General features: G+C 36.4%; 2 protein-coding genes across 2 annotated transcripts; both read left to right on the top strand.

Annotated features, from left to right (window-relative positions):
- Positions 1-1,281: 1,281 nt before the first annotated feature.
- C922_05331 (hypothetical protein) lies at positions 1,282-2,923 on the top strand (the record flags this gene model as incomplete). The annotated part of the gene is made up of 4 exons (XM_008820902.1): positions 1,282-1,419; positions 2,273-2,365; positions 2,539-2,599; positions 2,799-2,923. 4 exons carry the CDS (start codon positions 1,282-1,284, stop codon positions 2,921-2,923), a joined length of 417 nt encoding a protein of 138 aa, XP_008819124.1.
- Positions 2,924-10,897: 7,974 nt separating this feature from the next.
- On the top strand, positions 10,898-11,572 carry C922_05330 (hypothetical protein; the record flags this gene model as incomplete). Its single annotated transcript, XM_008820901.1, has 1 exon — positions 10,898-11,572. The coding sequence occupies one exon, from the start codon at positions 10,898-10,900 to the stop codon at positions 11,570-11,572; it is 675 nt and encodes a 224-aa protein (XP_008819123.1).
- Positions 11,573-14,106: the final 2,534 nt, after the last annotated feature.

Raw genomic sequence — 14,106 nt, 5'->3', positions numbered from 1 at the left:
GAAAGGGAACAGGAAAAATAAAAGAAAGAAAAGAAGAAAGGAAAAAACAGAAAAGAAAAAAAATGAAAAGGAAAAAAGAAGAAAAAAAAAAGAAAAAAAAAAAGAAAAAAAAGAATACATATATTTATGTATATACGCCCGTATCTATATGTTCTATGCTAACCTGTAAAGGGCTCAAGACTGTTTAGGGTGTTATCGATAAATGTTAACAGTATATGGAAACATGTGAATTATCTGTATCCCTGAGGCTGACACGCTTCTGATCCTTCTCGAAATTGATACACGCACAGTTGAGGGGCAGAATATAAATTCGCTTAACCCTTGGAAATGAGGAATGTTCCATGTTTCTTTTTAATTTACTGTAATCAATGATATGCAATATGGAAAACGTCGTTATACTCACACATATCCCTTATTCTTAGCTTTTGTTCATAATCTAATACTGGGAACTGCTCTCAATTTTCATGATGTATTCACTGTAATATATTATTATTATCCCCCAAATTTTTTCATTATGTCTTTTCCCACCTTCATATATCCTTGCGCCGGATCACATTTAATTGGTGCACAATTATAATACTCATTGTTTATCTAATCCCGTTTCCTCTTGATTTACATACTCTCATTCAGTTATAGGTTATCTTACTTTAAATACAGGTGTAGTAATCATATTTTTATGTTTCTTTTCCGGTTATTTCTTGAGCACAATATGTTATCGTCGGGACCACATTAATGAAACCCTGTCAGCACATTTGTAATAGTTATTGGTTCGCGTAACCAGAAAAAATCAACCTTCAAATATAGTTACTGGAATATCTTGTCTCTTAAGCATTCTATTTTACTGTGAAGAATGCTAAACTCTTACTATTGACACTTATACTTAATTCGATTTAGTCAATGACTTTATTCAAAATGAATCTCCCTCTGAATTAATATAAAATTCAAGTAGTGAGAAATTCAGCAATTCTAATAAGATCGACAAAAAATGCGCAATTCTCTCTAGGACTTTATATCCAAAGTCATATATCTCTCAGAAGATATGAGATTCACGGGGATGAGCCCTCTGTTATCATAATAAATAATTATGCACTCGTTCAGTTAATTATTAACTGAATAATTAACAAAAATGTTTTCCACAGTCTGTGTGAACCTTGAGCCAATTGTCTATGTTGAGGAAAACCTTTCCTTTTACTTGGCTTTCCACTGGGCCAGTATACCTTCACGTTGCAATGAATACACATGAATGCAGGACCTCTTTAGTCTTACCGAATCCAACCAGAAATGGGAGAAAAAATATCCATAAAACAGAATGCAGATATACATACTGAAGTCCTAGGAAACTATAGAAAGGAAGACAGCGAACTTACCAACGAAGATTTCGTTGAGATCATCATGTATCGATTTATGAGGGATGAAAGTGTAACATGTGAAATTACCTGACGCAACAACTGAATCAGGGTCCATGCAGAAAATTGGGGTAATCCGCATATATTGAAACATCTGTCGTATATCTCGGAAGATAGACACGACTATCTCCTTGATATGTTCAAAGAAAAAAGTTATTTCTACAGTTTACAGCAAGGACACAAGAAGTAACAACAGTCTTTCCAGAACAGTGTCCTGTCGGAAGGCAATAGATTAAACGGGGAAACACATACTTTCTTCATACGAATGTAAAAACTTGTATGAAACAATTCGGTTTCAGAATAGCACATATTTATAGAGGAGTACACTCAAGGTAGGTAGCTTGACACATTTATCGAACAGTACCAGCACACAACCAATTATGTAATACATAAAACCCTCAGGAACAGGTCGGAATCTAGATGCAATGAAACAAAACAGGAAATGAATACGAAACAATTCTGTGCACTTACAGAAGAAGCAGTAAATAAGTTGTGCATACCCCTACTTTTCATGGTCCTCGATGGATACAAGGAGGACCAGGATCCATAGAACATGAAATCGTACTTCTACAACCAAATAAATAATTGTACGAACGCAGAGGATATGGAAACGTACCCACACATAACAGATATGAACATAACTTTTCTGGAATATCCAAAATGAGATACAATTTCTGAGTATACAACACAGTGGTCTCGAAGCCGCATATAGGAATAAGGGGACAGAGAATTATACAGGAAAATTCACCACCATCATACTAAAGTAGTCGGAGAACAGCACTCCCCGGGACGGAATATAACGGGCATGGATACATTTTATATTGGAATGGCGCTCCTGAGTCTTTGCCTAATGCGCATAACCGCAGGGCAATTTCATAGATATGGAATACATGTACCATGAGAAGAGTTACAATTCCTTGAACGGGGAGGACATAACCGTCCGGAGAGGCCGACCCGACGTAAGTAAAATATTTAACGGATTGGAAAAATAATCAACTCAGCGATGAAGCCGAATCACAATAGGATGCATAGGTCACATACAGTTGCCTAATACTAACTCATAATCTCATGGGACAGTGTAGGACGCAGAATATTTCTTCAAGGATTCTGTGCCACGTTTCTTCCAAAACAGGAGGGAGACGAGATTCCCATAACCTATAGAAACCTAGGAATGAAAAGATGCAAAACCAAAGGTAAGAAATCTCCTATTTGTAATGATTCTTCTAAGACATGACTGCATATATTCGGCTTCATTGTGTCCTTAAACACCCATCATAAATAAGAGCGTAGAAACCTACGCAATGGGTAGAAATAGATTAGCGCCCCTCCTTCTTATTTAATTGGAACTGTCAAATATGCGAATTTTTATTTATTTGCCTACACTCGATGGAGTCCCAGTTTCCTATAAAACACAGAGGAGGAAGGATGTTAGAGGAAATGCGAAGCTGGAATCCTACGGCGTCGTAAGAAGGAGGAGGGAGGCATATCAAGACGCCACAGTAGAATTCATACTCTAATAAAATACCCTCAAGAAAAAGATCATACGTTCCGAATAGGAGCGGACGGAAAGAAGAAACATATATATATACCACAACATAGACAAACTCCAGGAGTTCTAGGAAATATATAACACATTCCTCTGTCGCAATGCTGTAATTATTTGCTTGTGTATTCTTCCATTATACACGTGAATGGCATTTATTCCATTCCTTGTACACATAGATCGCTTCAATAAGGGTGGAATTTATGTATCTCCTATTGTAGGGGTGAACGCCATCGCTACTAGAATCAAGAAAGAAAAAGATAAAACATATTGCCGGTTACACACCTGCAAATTAGGATATATCGTATCCGACACAAATGCAGAGCATATGGAATTGTCCGGTGTCTTTGGAATAAGCCTACCTTTGCTTAAAAAGTAATCATAATATAACATATCACATAAAGTAGTACATTTGTTGTCCACATCCTTTCTTGATCCCAGCAGCATATATGTGCTGTAGTAACCGGTGCATTAGATCAAAAAGTTTGAAAGCAGAAGAAGACTTCTCCTTTCAGTTGTTCCTATGATGCTCCTGTTGGCTAATGATACATTTGTTCATACATGAGAACTCACATTCTTCTTCTCGTTTTCTATTGGTTTAAATGGTTATCCTCCTCAGTAACATCTTCTGTTCCTTTTCTCTTGGATCAGTAAGGTTTGATATGTTCAATTCATGCGGCCGTATTCTATGATTCTATATATTCGCCCCACAGAAATACATAGTTTACTGGAGAAGTAAACAGAGGTTCCTGACTTTTTATCACAATAATTTGGGATATTATCGCATGATAATATGGGTCACTCGCTTATAAGGGTACATATTATTGAATCCGATGATTTCCTGTTTGTTTCCTTGTTCTGTTTTTTATTTTTTCCTTTTCTGTTTGTTTCCCTACTGTTCTTGGTTTTCTCTGCTTGCCCTTGTTTTTTTTTTTCCTTTTCCTGCTTGTATCTGTTTCCTTCTGTTGGATTTGGATTTTTTTCTCTTTTCCTGTTGTTTCTGGCCTTTTTTTTCTTCTTGCGTTTCTCTCTTTTTTGTTTTTTCGTTTTTTTTTTTTTTTTTTTTCCTTTTTTTCTTTTTCGCCGCTGTTTCGCTCCTTTCTCGTTTTCCTCATTAATTTTAATTAAGGAAACTTCCCTAATTTTACTTGTGTTAAATTTATTTTAAAGTATACATATTTGTTCATAGAGGAGTTTCCCTCTTCGGTGTTCCTTCTATTCTACACTCCAGTGTCTCTAAAAATGAACAGCTTGTATTCTTATGGAGTTGCAGTAAATTAGAAAAAGGCGACGGTTCAACGTAAATTTGTTCCCCTTTAAAGTACCATTTATTCATAGTATGCGCCAGATGTAACTTCCGCGCACGGATAATTTGGGTGCAAAGGAATCTTAATCAACTTGTATTTCACTCATGGCGCCTGAATTCAGAAAGCTGTTTCTGATCATTCAGGCCTAAAAAGGGATATTACAATTGGGTGGTAAGTAGATCCGTGTAAGATTTAAATTTCACTTCATGAAAATTTTCTCCTCCTCCAGTTACGCGTAGCATCCATTTAGAAAGCGAAATGGATTTTCTAATTCTTCAACATGCTTTAAAAAGTACTCCGCAAACCTATACAAATCCTACTACTACACTCTATACTAAGGGTATTTTGGGCCAAATATAGGTGGCATAAACACCAAGACAGTTAGATTCTAAAAATGATATGACACTTTTCCCAAATTTATAACAAATGTCCAGTCTATCCTTCTATAAGGCGTTATGGCCACTGTACTGCGGGATGTAAATTATATCATTATGAAAAGAGCAACACACTTCAGCCATTATTTGATACAGGAGGTTTCCCTCCATAGCTTACTGCACCCGTGCTAGGCTCATCCACTGCTATATGAAGACGCAGTATTCAGGAAGAATTTAAGATAGAGATGGTACTCTCTAAATGACACCTCCCTACCTCCACATACCTCATCCCACTTACGGTGATATGATAATCGTGCCATGGAAGGCACAGAATAAAGGATTTTTCACTGTAGAAACAACTGAGGCAATTCCATCCTCTTCCTATTCCCTATAAAACCTGGCATACTATAAGGTTGGGGCACCTGTAGCTTTATGCACAATCGGTCTGATCTCAATGAACAATAACCCTAGTGTGGAATAGTAATTAACATTTAGAATTGACAATGCATCACACCCGTTGTTTGTCCTTCATTAGCTTCTCTTCTATCTACTTGTCATATGCCCTCTGTTTATAATGGCACCCTGATGTTATTTCAGCTTGTTCAATATGCAAGTATTGTTATAAACATAGAAAGAAATGAGGTTCACACGCTGCAGGTATTATATGAAGGGATTTTTCTGAAGTGTCCTCGTTCATCCACGAAATTTTAATGGCAAAGCATAAAAACAATGGGCCAAACAGTAGAAGTGCTATGGTTATGCGATTGCCACTATAGGTTGGTAATCCTAAATAAACTCGTTCCTCCTTTATTACTCATCATTTGTATGTGAGGGGTAACGTTTCACGAAAGAAACCCTCAAGTTACATCTCACAAAATTAAATGTTTCACTTAGGAGATCATTCTGCTAACCGGTACAGGGAAGAGCTTCAGATGGGCATACAAACACGAACAATACACAGTAACATACTCACCTATAATTACCATAGAAAAGAAAAAAAAGAATAGACGTATCAAGTAGGCTATGATTGGGTGGTTCGGCCCATATTTGCGTCATTATCACTTATCCCCGTACTTGTAACAGATGCATGCACATTACCTTGGAAGAAAGATCTGTTGAGTGTCCTGCTCAGAGAAAGAAACCTCCTATACTAATCAAGGCATAGGCCCCGGTTAGCCTATATGGCATGCTGTTGTTGGACGTATTGCTCACTTCTGAAGACGCACTCATAATCAATTCCACGATATTCCTCGAAACCCCTGTATTCTAGGCTCCACGAATCCTGATAGGCCGTATGTTTTCCTGTGTCGGGATTCCATCTCCGTTTATACTGTGTTGGCTGCAAAACAATAATGCTTCGCCACAGTAACATCAGAATTTTCTGTTACCATGAATAATACATATAAAGGAATCTGTTCAGCTATGTCTCTTGTTTCTCCGTCTGAATTGAGGATTCCTTTCGAAAGCTCTTAAGTAATTATAGAGGTAATTGTCTTCCTATATTTATTCTTATTATACTCAATGAAATATCTAAGACACAACTACATTCTATACGGATACTCGGAATCACTCACCTTCTGAACGGATTCTGCAATAGGCGTCTACTAGGAATCCCACACGCCCAGAGATAGGAAGCAATCTTCTGATCGTAGCATCTCAGAAGTTAGGATCCAAAATCTGGCCATACAGCGCTTTATTTTTAGTCCTATATTTTTTAATTGGGGAGTTCCCTAATATTTGTAACATCCCTAAAACCATACTTGACATGCTGACATAAACTAAATCCTTAGGTAGGCTCAGTCTTTCTTCCATATATCTTGTTATCTAGGAATTGCATACTGCGGCCCCCCCCAATCCTCATCGACATAGAAACCATTTAATCTATTGTGAAATTTCCTAATACAGTGCATCACAGGGGTGGTAAAATAGTCAGACTCTTCCAAATTATATTTTTCCTACGGATGCTAGTCGATACATTGGGTCTGTCCATTCTACCTTCGGAGTCTGAATACTCAACTTTCGTGGGATGTTTTACGCAACCATTTGCATAGGGGCAGTAATTAATTTCGCCCTTTATTATAACATTATTGTCCCTTATTATGTCTATAAAGAGTATGAACGGCCTTAGTCCCAGGGGACATTTAATTTCACGAATTATTATTAGGATTTTTATCTTCTTTTTTATTAATCATTTGCAGGTTCCTAATAGTCACCCCTTCTTATTAAAGGATGAATAATGTCCCTTTGGCTGCTCAAGTTTATTTACAATGAGGTATCGCTATTCAGGCAGCATTCTATACAGGACTACATTATAAAAACTGAAAAGAAAAGGAACTTCGCCTAGGTAAATTGAAACAGAGAAAAAATGAATTGAAAACAACAGATACAGGCTACTAAATTGTGCAGAGTCTATTTTTCCTGACAGATTCTAAAAGGGCTCCTGCCGCCATATCTTTCAGAAGAGAGAATACCAAATCGATAATTAAACTTCCTTAACAAACAATAGAATTATAATGTCAAGGAAGAATCTTAAAAATAGAAAAGAAAGGAAAGAATAAGAATTCAGTTAATCATAGAATAAAGAGACAGTTACTGTAATTAAAGAAAATGGACACAGAATAGAAGGTACACATATTAGTAGGACACTGATGAGAATGCTCCGAAAGGTGTTTAGACATATAATAAATTCAATAGTCATCATAAGAAAGGAGGATTTTCTCCTCATGGATGAGGAAAATAATACTCTTCTTTTCTTCTCAGTTGTAAAAATGCACAATCACGACACATTTAAAGGAACTCCCTCCTTTGATCTTGCCTATAAGTAATAATTATATATAGCTCCTCCTTGGCTTCTTACAGAATCTTAAGAATCAATGTATAAAAACGATTCTTCTGCACCTGACCTCGAAGAAACATGGTACATGAATATCTTTTCGGGAAAATTAAAATGGGGAGAACGTTCCTCTTTATGGAAAAAATATGGCAGCATTGTTAACTGCATAAATGTCCAGATATAATGCTTATTGTGACAAATAAAAAAATGGAAAATCCAGGATGCGCAGATTAAGAAGTGAAAAGAGGAGGCGGTGAATTATAAAGTTTCCACTTCTGCTAATGCATACAATACACGTAATATGTCTGCTGCGGAAGCAGATTCGTCATTTTTTCTAATCGTATCCAAAGAGATACACAGATTGTCTGATGTCGCACTGCGGGCGCAGAAGAAAGATGGCATAAACGCCATATTACATAGAGGTTAAGGAGACGGATAAGCAATCCTCTAGCAGTGGATAATTTAAATGCTCCTTTATGTACATACAGAGCTTGCAGCGCACTGTAATGGACTGAAACGAAATGATTCACAAAAACTAAAACAAAAAGAAAGACAAAAGTGAAGCTAGCCATATAATACAGCTCACATGTTCGTATTTCCTCTTAGCCACCAAGCGCTGGCAAGTTTTATGTCTATCTCCTTTTTCTTCTTCTGGTCAACCGGTTCGATTTACTTGACCAGGGTTAAACGTCCCTACATGAGGTTATTCCATTAATGTGATAATATATATTACTCGCCTTTCTACATAGACAGAGAAAAGTCAGAGTATACAATGGGGAACAACGCACAGACGCAAGGTCACTGGCGGTTCTAATTTATCACATTTCTGGGAGGGGGGTAACTAAAATGGATCCGTCCTTCTCCAAGAATAATATAGGGACTTAAAGAGATTTACCGTTTGGCTAATTACCACACAGACTAATCAGAGGGAACACTGCGTACGATACGACATGAACATGCAACACATGCAGGTGCTCATTGATGTTCTCTTCCTATTTGACATAAACTTTTCAATTTGTGAACAACAATAGGAGGAATTAACTGTGGCATAAGAGTCACACGGACTATGTGAAGGTTGGCAGTGTTCCTTCTTATTCCACATTACGCACCAGATGGCAACGGGAGAATTACCTGCCCCATCTATGTTTACCAGCTCCAACAACAGAACGAAAAGGCGTATTAAGCATGAAAGACGATTTGTATAAATGCACATTCCGTGAAATACGCAATGGATTGCATATTAACAGTTTATGGAATTTATCTACTCGGAGAGGTCTTCACTTTCTATTAGCAATGTTGAACTGTGTGTTTTCTTAGTTATATTGACACATAATAAATTGGGATTACTTACTTTTCACACCATAGAATGAACATTTGCAGAGGGGGAAAGGCGGGGAGGGTAGATCCCCTTCTATAACGGCAGACAGGTAAGTAAATAATGCAGCTTACTTAAGCGCAACAAATTGATGACAAGGTTAGAATGATACATTTTAAATGTAGAAATGCTGATTATATACATTTTATATAGGTTCCTATCTGCGATTAATACAAATTCGTTCAAATGTATATTAAATAGGGGAACATAAAAACTTCGCTGATACAGGTACCATAGGTTTGAGTAAAGATATGTAAGGCCTCAGTTAAGTAGCACACAATTTCTTTTCTCTTTTCCTTTTCCTTTCACGTATTCACATGCTTAATAAAATAATATGACACGGCTCTGGCTTCTTTAGGATGTAACGAGACACAGCAGGAGTCACGGTTTGTTACATATTTTCATGGCACAAAATGGTACAAGGGGGAATTAACAGCATTTATTTATATAGCCTTAATTTGTGTTGCTAAATTTCTTCTTTAAATCAGCGCACCAAATAAGGGGTTAATTCGAGCCTCAAATTTCGCTTATTTTACGAATGATTCGATTCGCAATTTTTAGCAAATATTTTTTATATACAAAATTATAAAACAATTTCTAAAATAATTAATGGGTAAACAAAATTTTACCTTAAAGTGAGTTAACGAATTGGCCATAGCCCCCTGTTCCTCTTTTCTCATCCTTCTTCTAGTATGAGAAAAAAATAACAGAAAGAGAAAAAATAATAATTTCCTAAAATAGAGGTACTAGTGCTGTTATATATAGCATTTATAAATAACTACAGCAAAGTAACACACAAGAAAAAAAAATTCCTTGCAGTGGGGAAAGTGTTGCTAGGAGTATAATAAATAATCGATATGGATTTCGTATAGCACTATAAATAGATATACCTACTACCATCCTTTGCATGCACACTTAAGCAAAGATTTACGGTTTTAATATTGCTATAGTGGTTATTTATTCCTCTTTTTAAATCGTAAAGAACCTTGGCAAACCTTTTCTTAGGTGCGCAAAAGTGGTGAGCTGCCACAGTAATATTTATAGTTTAACATTTTAAAATGTGCTGCTTAGCATATCCCACGAAGTAAATAAATGAAATGGAGGAATGGATGAATAATTCAATATATTACCCAATGCTTATTTTTATCTTTCTGTGATCAAATAGCAAAGTTTTAAATAAAATAAAACCTAGCATAGCGAAGAAAAACTAAAAAAAACGAACTAATAAAATAAGCAAGTGCCTAAAAATTACATATCTATATTGATTTATCATCCTGTATTATCACTATAAAAAAGTGTCGGAGGAAAGAAAAAAAAAACTCAAATCATCACAAGAAGATTTGCTTCCTTCAAGGGGGTTTTTTTTACCCATTCAATTAAGAAAAAAAAATTACTTTTTTAAACCCTTCCGCTTAGTTTTTTTAAAGGTATATATGCACACATAATATAATAATAAATAATATATAATAATATTTTATTATATTATACTATTACTATTATATCATATATTTGCATAATGATACATATCACAGTGCGTACAGTACAGCAGTACGGTTCATTTTTTTATTTATGCATTATTAACGCTTTGTTTTCTTTCTAGAGATAATGTTTTAGAATTTCTTTCTATCCACTTTTCTTTAAGGAAACGCGTTTTATTAAACAAACATTTCCAATTTTTTAAATTCATAATTTAACAATTTTTTCTTTTAACATTCTTTCTTTACTATTATTTTACGTGCCTTCTTCACTATAAGCTTCTTTACGCAACACAAATTGTTATTTGATACGTTAACGCTAGTATTATATTATTTTAAATTATTTAATAAACGATACGAAAAGAAAAAAAAAAAGAAACAAAAAAAAACACAAAGAAAAAAATAAAAAATAAAGTAAAAAAACAAAACTAGCATTCAAAGATCAAAATTATATATAAACTAAACGCAATCCATCTCCATAAGCGCTTTTTTAATAGCCCGCCAAAATAACCCCCCCAATAAGGCCAAAAATAATAAAACTAAATCTTTTATTTACTACCTCGTTTATTAACGCATTCTTAAAAATGAAATTCACTAAAGTATGCTCAGTTTTCACTTTTCTCCTTGCCGTTAAGTTGTTAACCCCAGAATGTCAATGTGATCCTGTGAATAAGAAGCCCCACGTACACAACAATCACAGCAATGGCAGTGGTAATTTCGGAGGCCACCCTGCGAACTCATCTGCTAATTCAAGCAATTCAGGCTTCTCCAATGCCGTATCAGGTAACTCTTCAAATTCTATAAACGCCTCGGGCTCCGGCGCTTCCCTATCATCATCTAAATTATCAGGCCCAGGAGGCGCCCCACCAGTTCCAACCCCTTCTCCAGCAACACCCTCACCTAAGGATGACGCCGGAAAGGCAATTGACCAAATTGACCAACAAATTGAAAAGAAGAAAAACAATAAAAAAATGTGCATAATATCAGCAGCAGTCACAGCTTTAACTCTCTTAGTGGGAGGAGCACTAGGATTCGGAATCTACAAGAACAGAAAGGCACCGCAGGTTACGGTAGAGGGTACAAATGAAACCTCCGACGCGGAAAGTTCTAACCCTGTCGTAGAGGGAAATGCTGAAACCCTTGGTACAACCGAGGCTCCCGCTGCCCCAGAGACTCCAGAAACTTCAGAGACTCCAGAAATTCCAGTGACTCCAGAAATTCCAGAGACTCCTGAGACTCCAGAGACCCCACAAGCATAATAAGTAAACAATGACGGCACTTTGTGCATATAGGTAGAAGAGTCTATGCACATGTGCACAGGTTTATTAATCTCTGTGTGAATAAATGAATACGGATTTATCCATTATGTGGGCCGGCGCCAAGGGTATGCTTCATACAAACAGGTGCACAAGTCACACATATATGGACCACTTCATATACTGTTCTTGCGCTGAGGTATTAATTTCAGAAGCACAGACAAGCATGAGAAGACTTCTTATTTCTTTTTTACAGTTTTAAAATAGTTTTACTAGAATGAATGACTCCTAAGTTTTGCCTGTACCTTTTTCTTTTTCTTCTTTTTTTTTTTTCTCCTAAGATTTTTTCATTTTAATATTTAATCTTAGCGTTTACTTCAAATTTTATGTTTAATATTTACATGTTGAATAGTAAATTCGTGATTATCTGGTGAGAGTAAGATGATAGGAAATTCTTGTGCAGTAAATTTCTCTTTTTTAAAAGAACTCTTTATTGATTTCTTAGTAAAGGCGTTGAGAATTCTACGTCTTTCCGGCAAATCATAGAAACCTCTATATTTCATTCAACTACACCGATTAGAAGTATTCGTCTGTGCACCTTGAGCGAAGCGGAGAGCTTTGTTGTTGTGTGATTCGGGCTGGGGATGCGTCTCGCGCTTCGTAAAAACGTCCAAGCTCTAAGTTCTCTCATTACAGGATGCCTGTAGCTACGTTTATAGCATTCTTCTGCATTTAAGTTGAATAGAAGTCTACGCTGACGTTAACTTTGTGGGGGGAAAGGAAGATGGTGGTAAAACTACACCTTTCAATTGGGAATTACCTGTGGGGCAAGTGTTCCCCTTATGCCTATCATTTGGGAAAATAGGAAGTATTGTTGACGATAAACGCCCCAGTTGGAAAATTCTCCAAGGGTCAGTTCTTTCATACCACACGTTATAACTACTGATGCATTACGCGCAGCAACAACAGACATGTTTTCATGTCCAAATGCGAAATGTATTTTTGAGGAGGGGGAAGATGAAAATGTCTTCTCTATTTCTTTTTTTCTGAAAGCTCCTCAAGTACCTTCCTCTTTTTCACGTTCCCAGACTTCGCATAAATATTTCCCCAAAAGTGGTCTCACAATTTTTGGTTGCAAAATATGGATATTTATTCCTTTGAATGTATTTTGTCACACCGGAAATGGGGCGAAGAATTGTCTGCTAAGCGGAATGTTCTTCTTCCTCATTTTCACATAGGTGTATACATACACTTCTGGTGTAGTGAAATTATTATGATTTTTCTTCTTTTTTCACCTTGCGTATTGCATTATGTCAATGAGGTGTTCATTACATAAATTTCTACAACAAATTCCAACACGCGCAGGGTGCAAACAGACTATTCTGAGTAAAAGAAAAAGTAAATGAACTGAGCTGTTCTTTATTTGCGAAATATTTTCTGACGCCGCGTTTTTCCTGCAAATCATTTAAGTTACTCTGTGCCGAAGGTTGTGTGTGTGGTCGTTGATTTGTTTTTCTGCTAAGTTCTTTAATTCTTCGATCATCATCATTTGGCAAATAAAAAAGGGGGATATTTGATGGGGGCTCAAAAATTGTAGTGGATGGAAGCTGTATTTTTTCTCATTTCATTTTTCTTAATCTTTTAAAAGAGTGTGCGTAACTTGTTATCCTCTGTGAAGCATCTTTTTAATCTTGGGATGAAGACGCTTAAATTTCGTCTACTTGCATGCCTTGGGTTGTGACTTCTCAGTTTGGCTGCTTCTGTTAGTTTCGCAATTTTATTGGGGGAATAGTATGCGACTGCTAAAGTGGTTCTCCAGTAGAACATAGTGAGGGAAAATGCGAAAAAATTGCTGTAAAGATGGTTAGTGCCGTTGCACGGAGTGCCAAGCGTATAAAAAATGAACAGCCCGTGTGCACTAATTGGAAGGAACGAAAGTATACATACGCGTCTACCAGTGGGTAGCTACAATAATGAGAAAAAAGAGGAATGAAAGAAAGATCTCCAAACGGTTAGTACAAGCAAAATGTTAGAATTCTGTTGCTCTCTCTTTTACCGTATATTCATGTGAACAGGTTCGTAACCACGTGGTGGCATCCATGTTAATTCACTTTCTTCTAACGAGTTAGCCTTGCAGTAGCAATATGGGGTGTAGTGAGCGGCATATATATATAGGGATCACTGCTCTTCATTTTGAAGCATGTAAGATGTGTTTAACTGAGTCCGCGGACAGGAGCAGAGATTATCACCTTAACGTTAGACGTGTGTAGAACACCTTGTTGTGAGGCAACCTGTGCATAGAACAATATATTTGCCTTTACTAAAGCTTCTAAATGGCGGATGCTCCATGAAGAAAATTTAAAACAGCCCTGACGAATAATCACAAGAAGAGAAACATAGAGGAACTTCTCATTATAGAAAAGGAGCACAGAGCGTTAAGAACGTTCAAATGACGCTCCCTTGGATTTAACGAAAAAACGATAAAAAAAAAAATTTAAATACAAATCTGCAAAAGAAGAATGATGAAATTATGCAAA

This window comes from Plasmodium inui, assembly GCF_000524495.1.
Source record: "Plasmodium inui San Antonio 1 unplaced genomic scaffold supercont1.57, whole genome shotgun sequence".
Lineage (NCBI taxonomy): Eukaryota > Apicomplexa > Aconoidasida > Haemosporida > Plasmodiidae > Plasmodium > Plasmodium inui.
The sequence above is the reverse complement of the archived record's forward strand: the minus strand, read 5'-3'. Positions and strand labels throughout refer to the sequence as shown.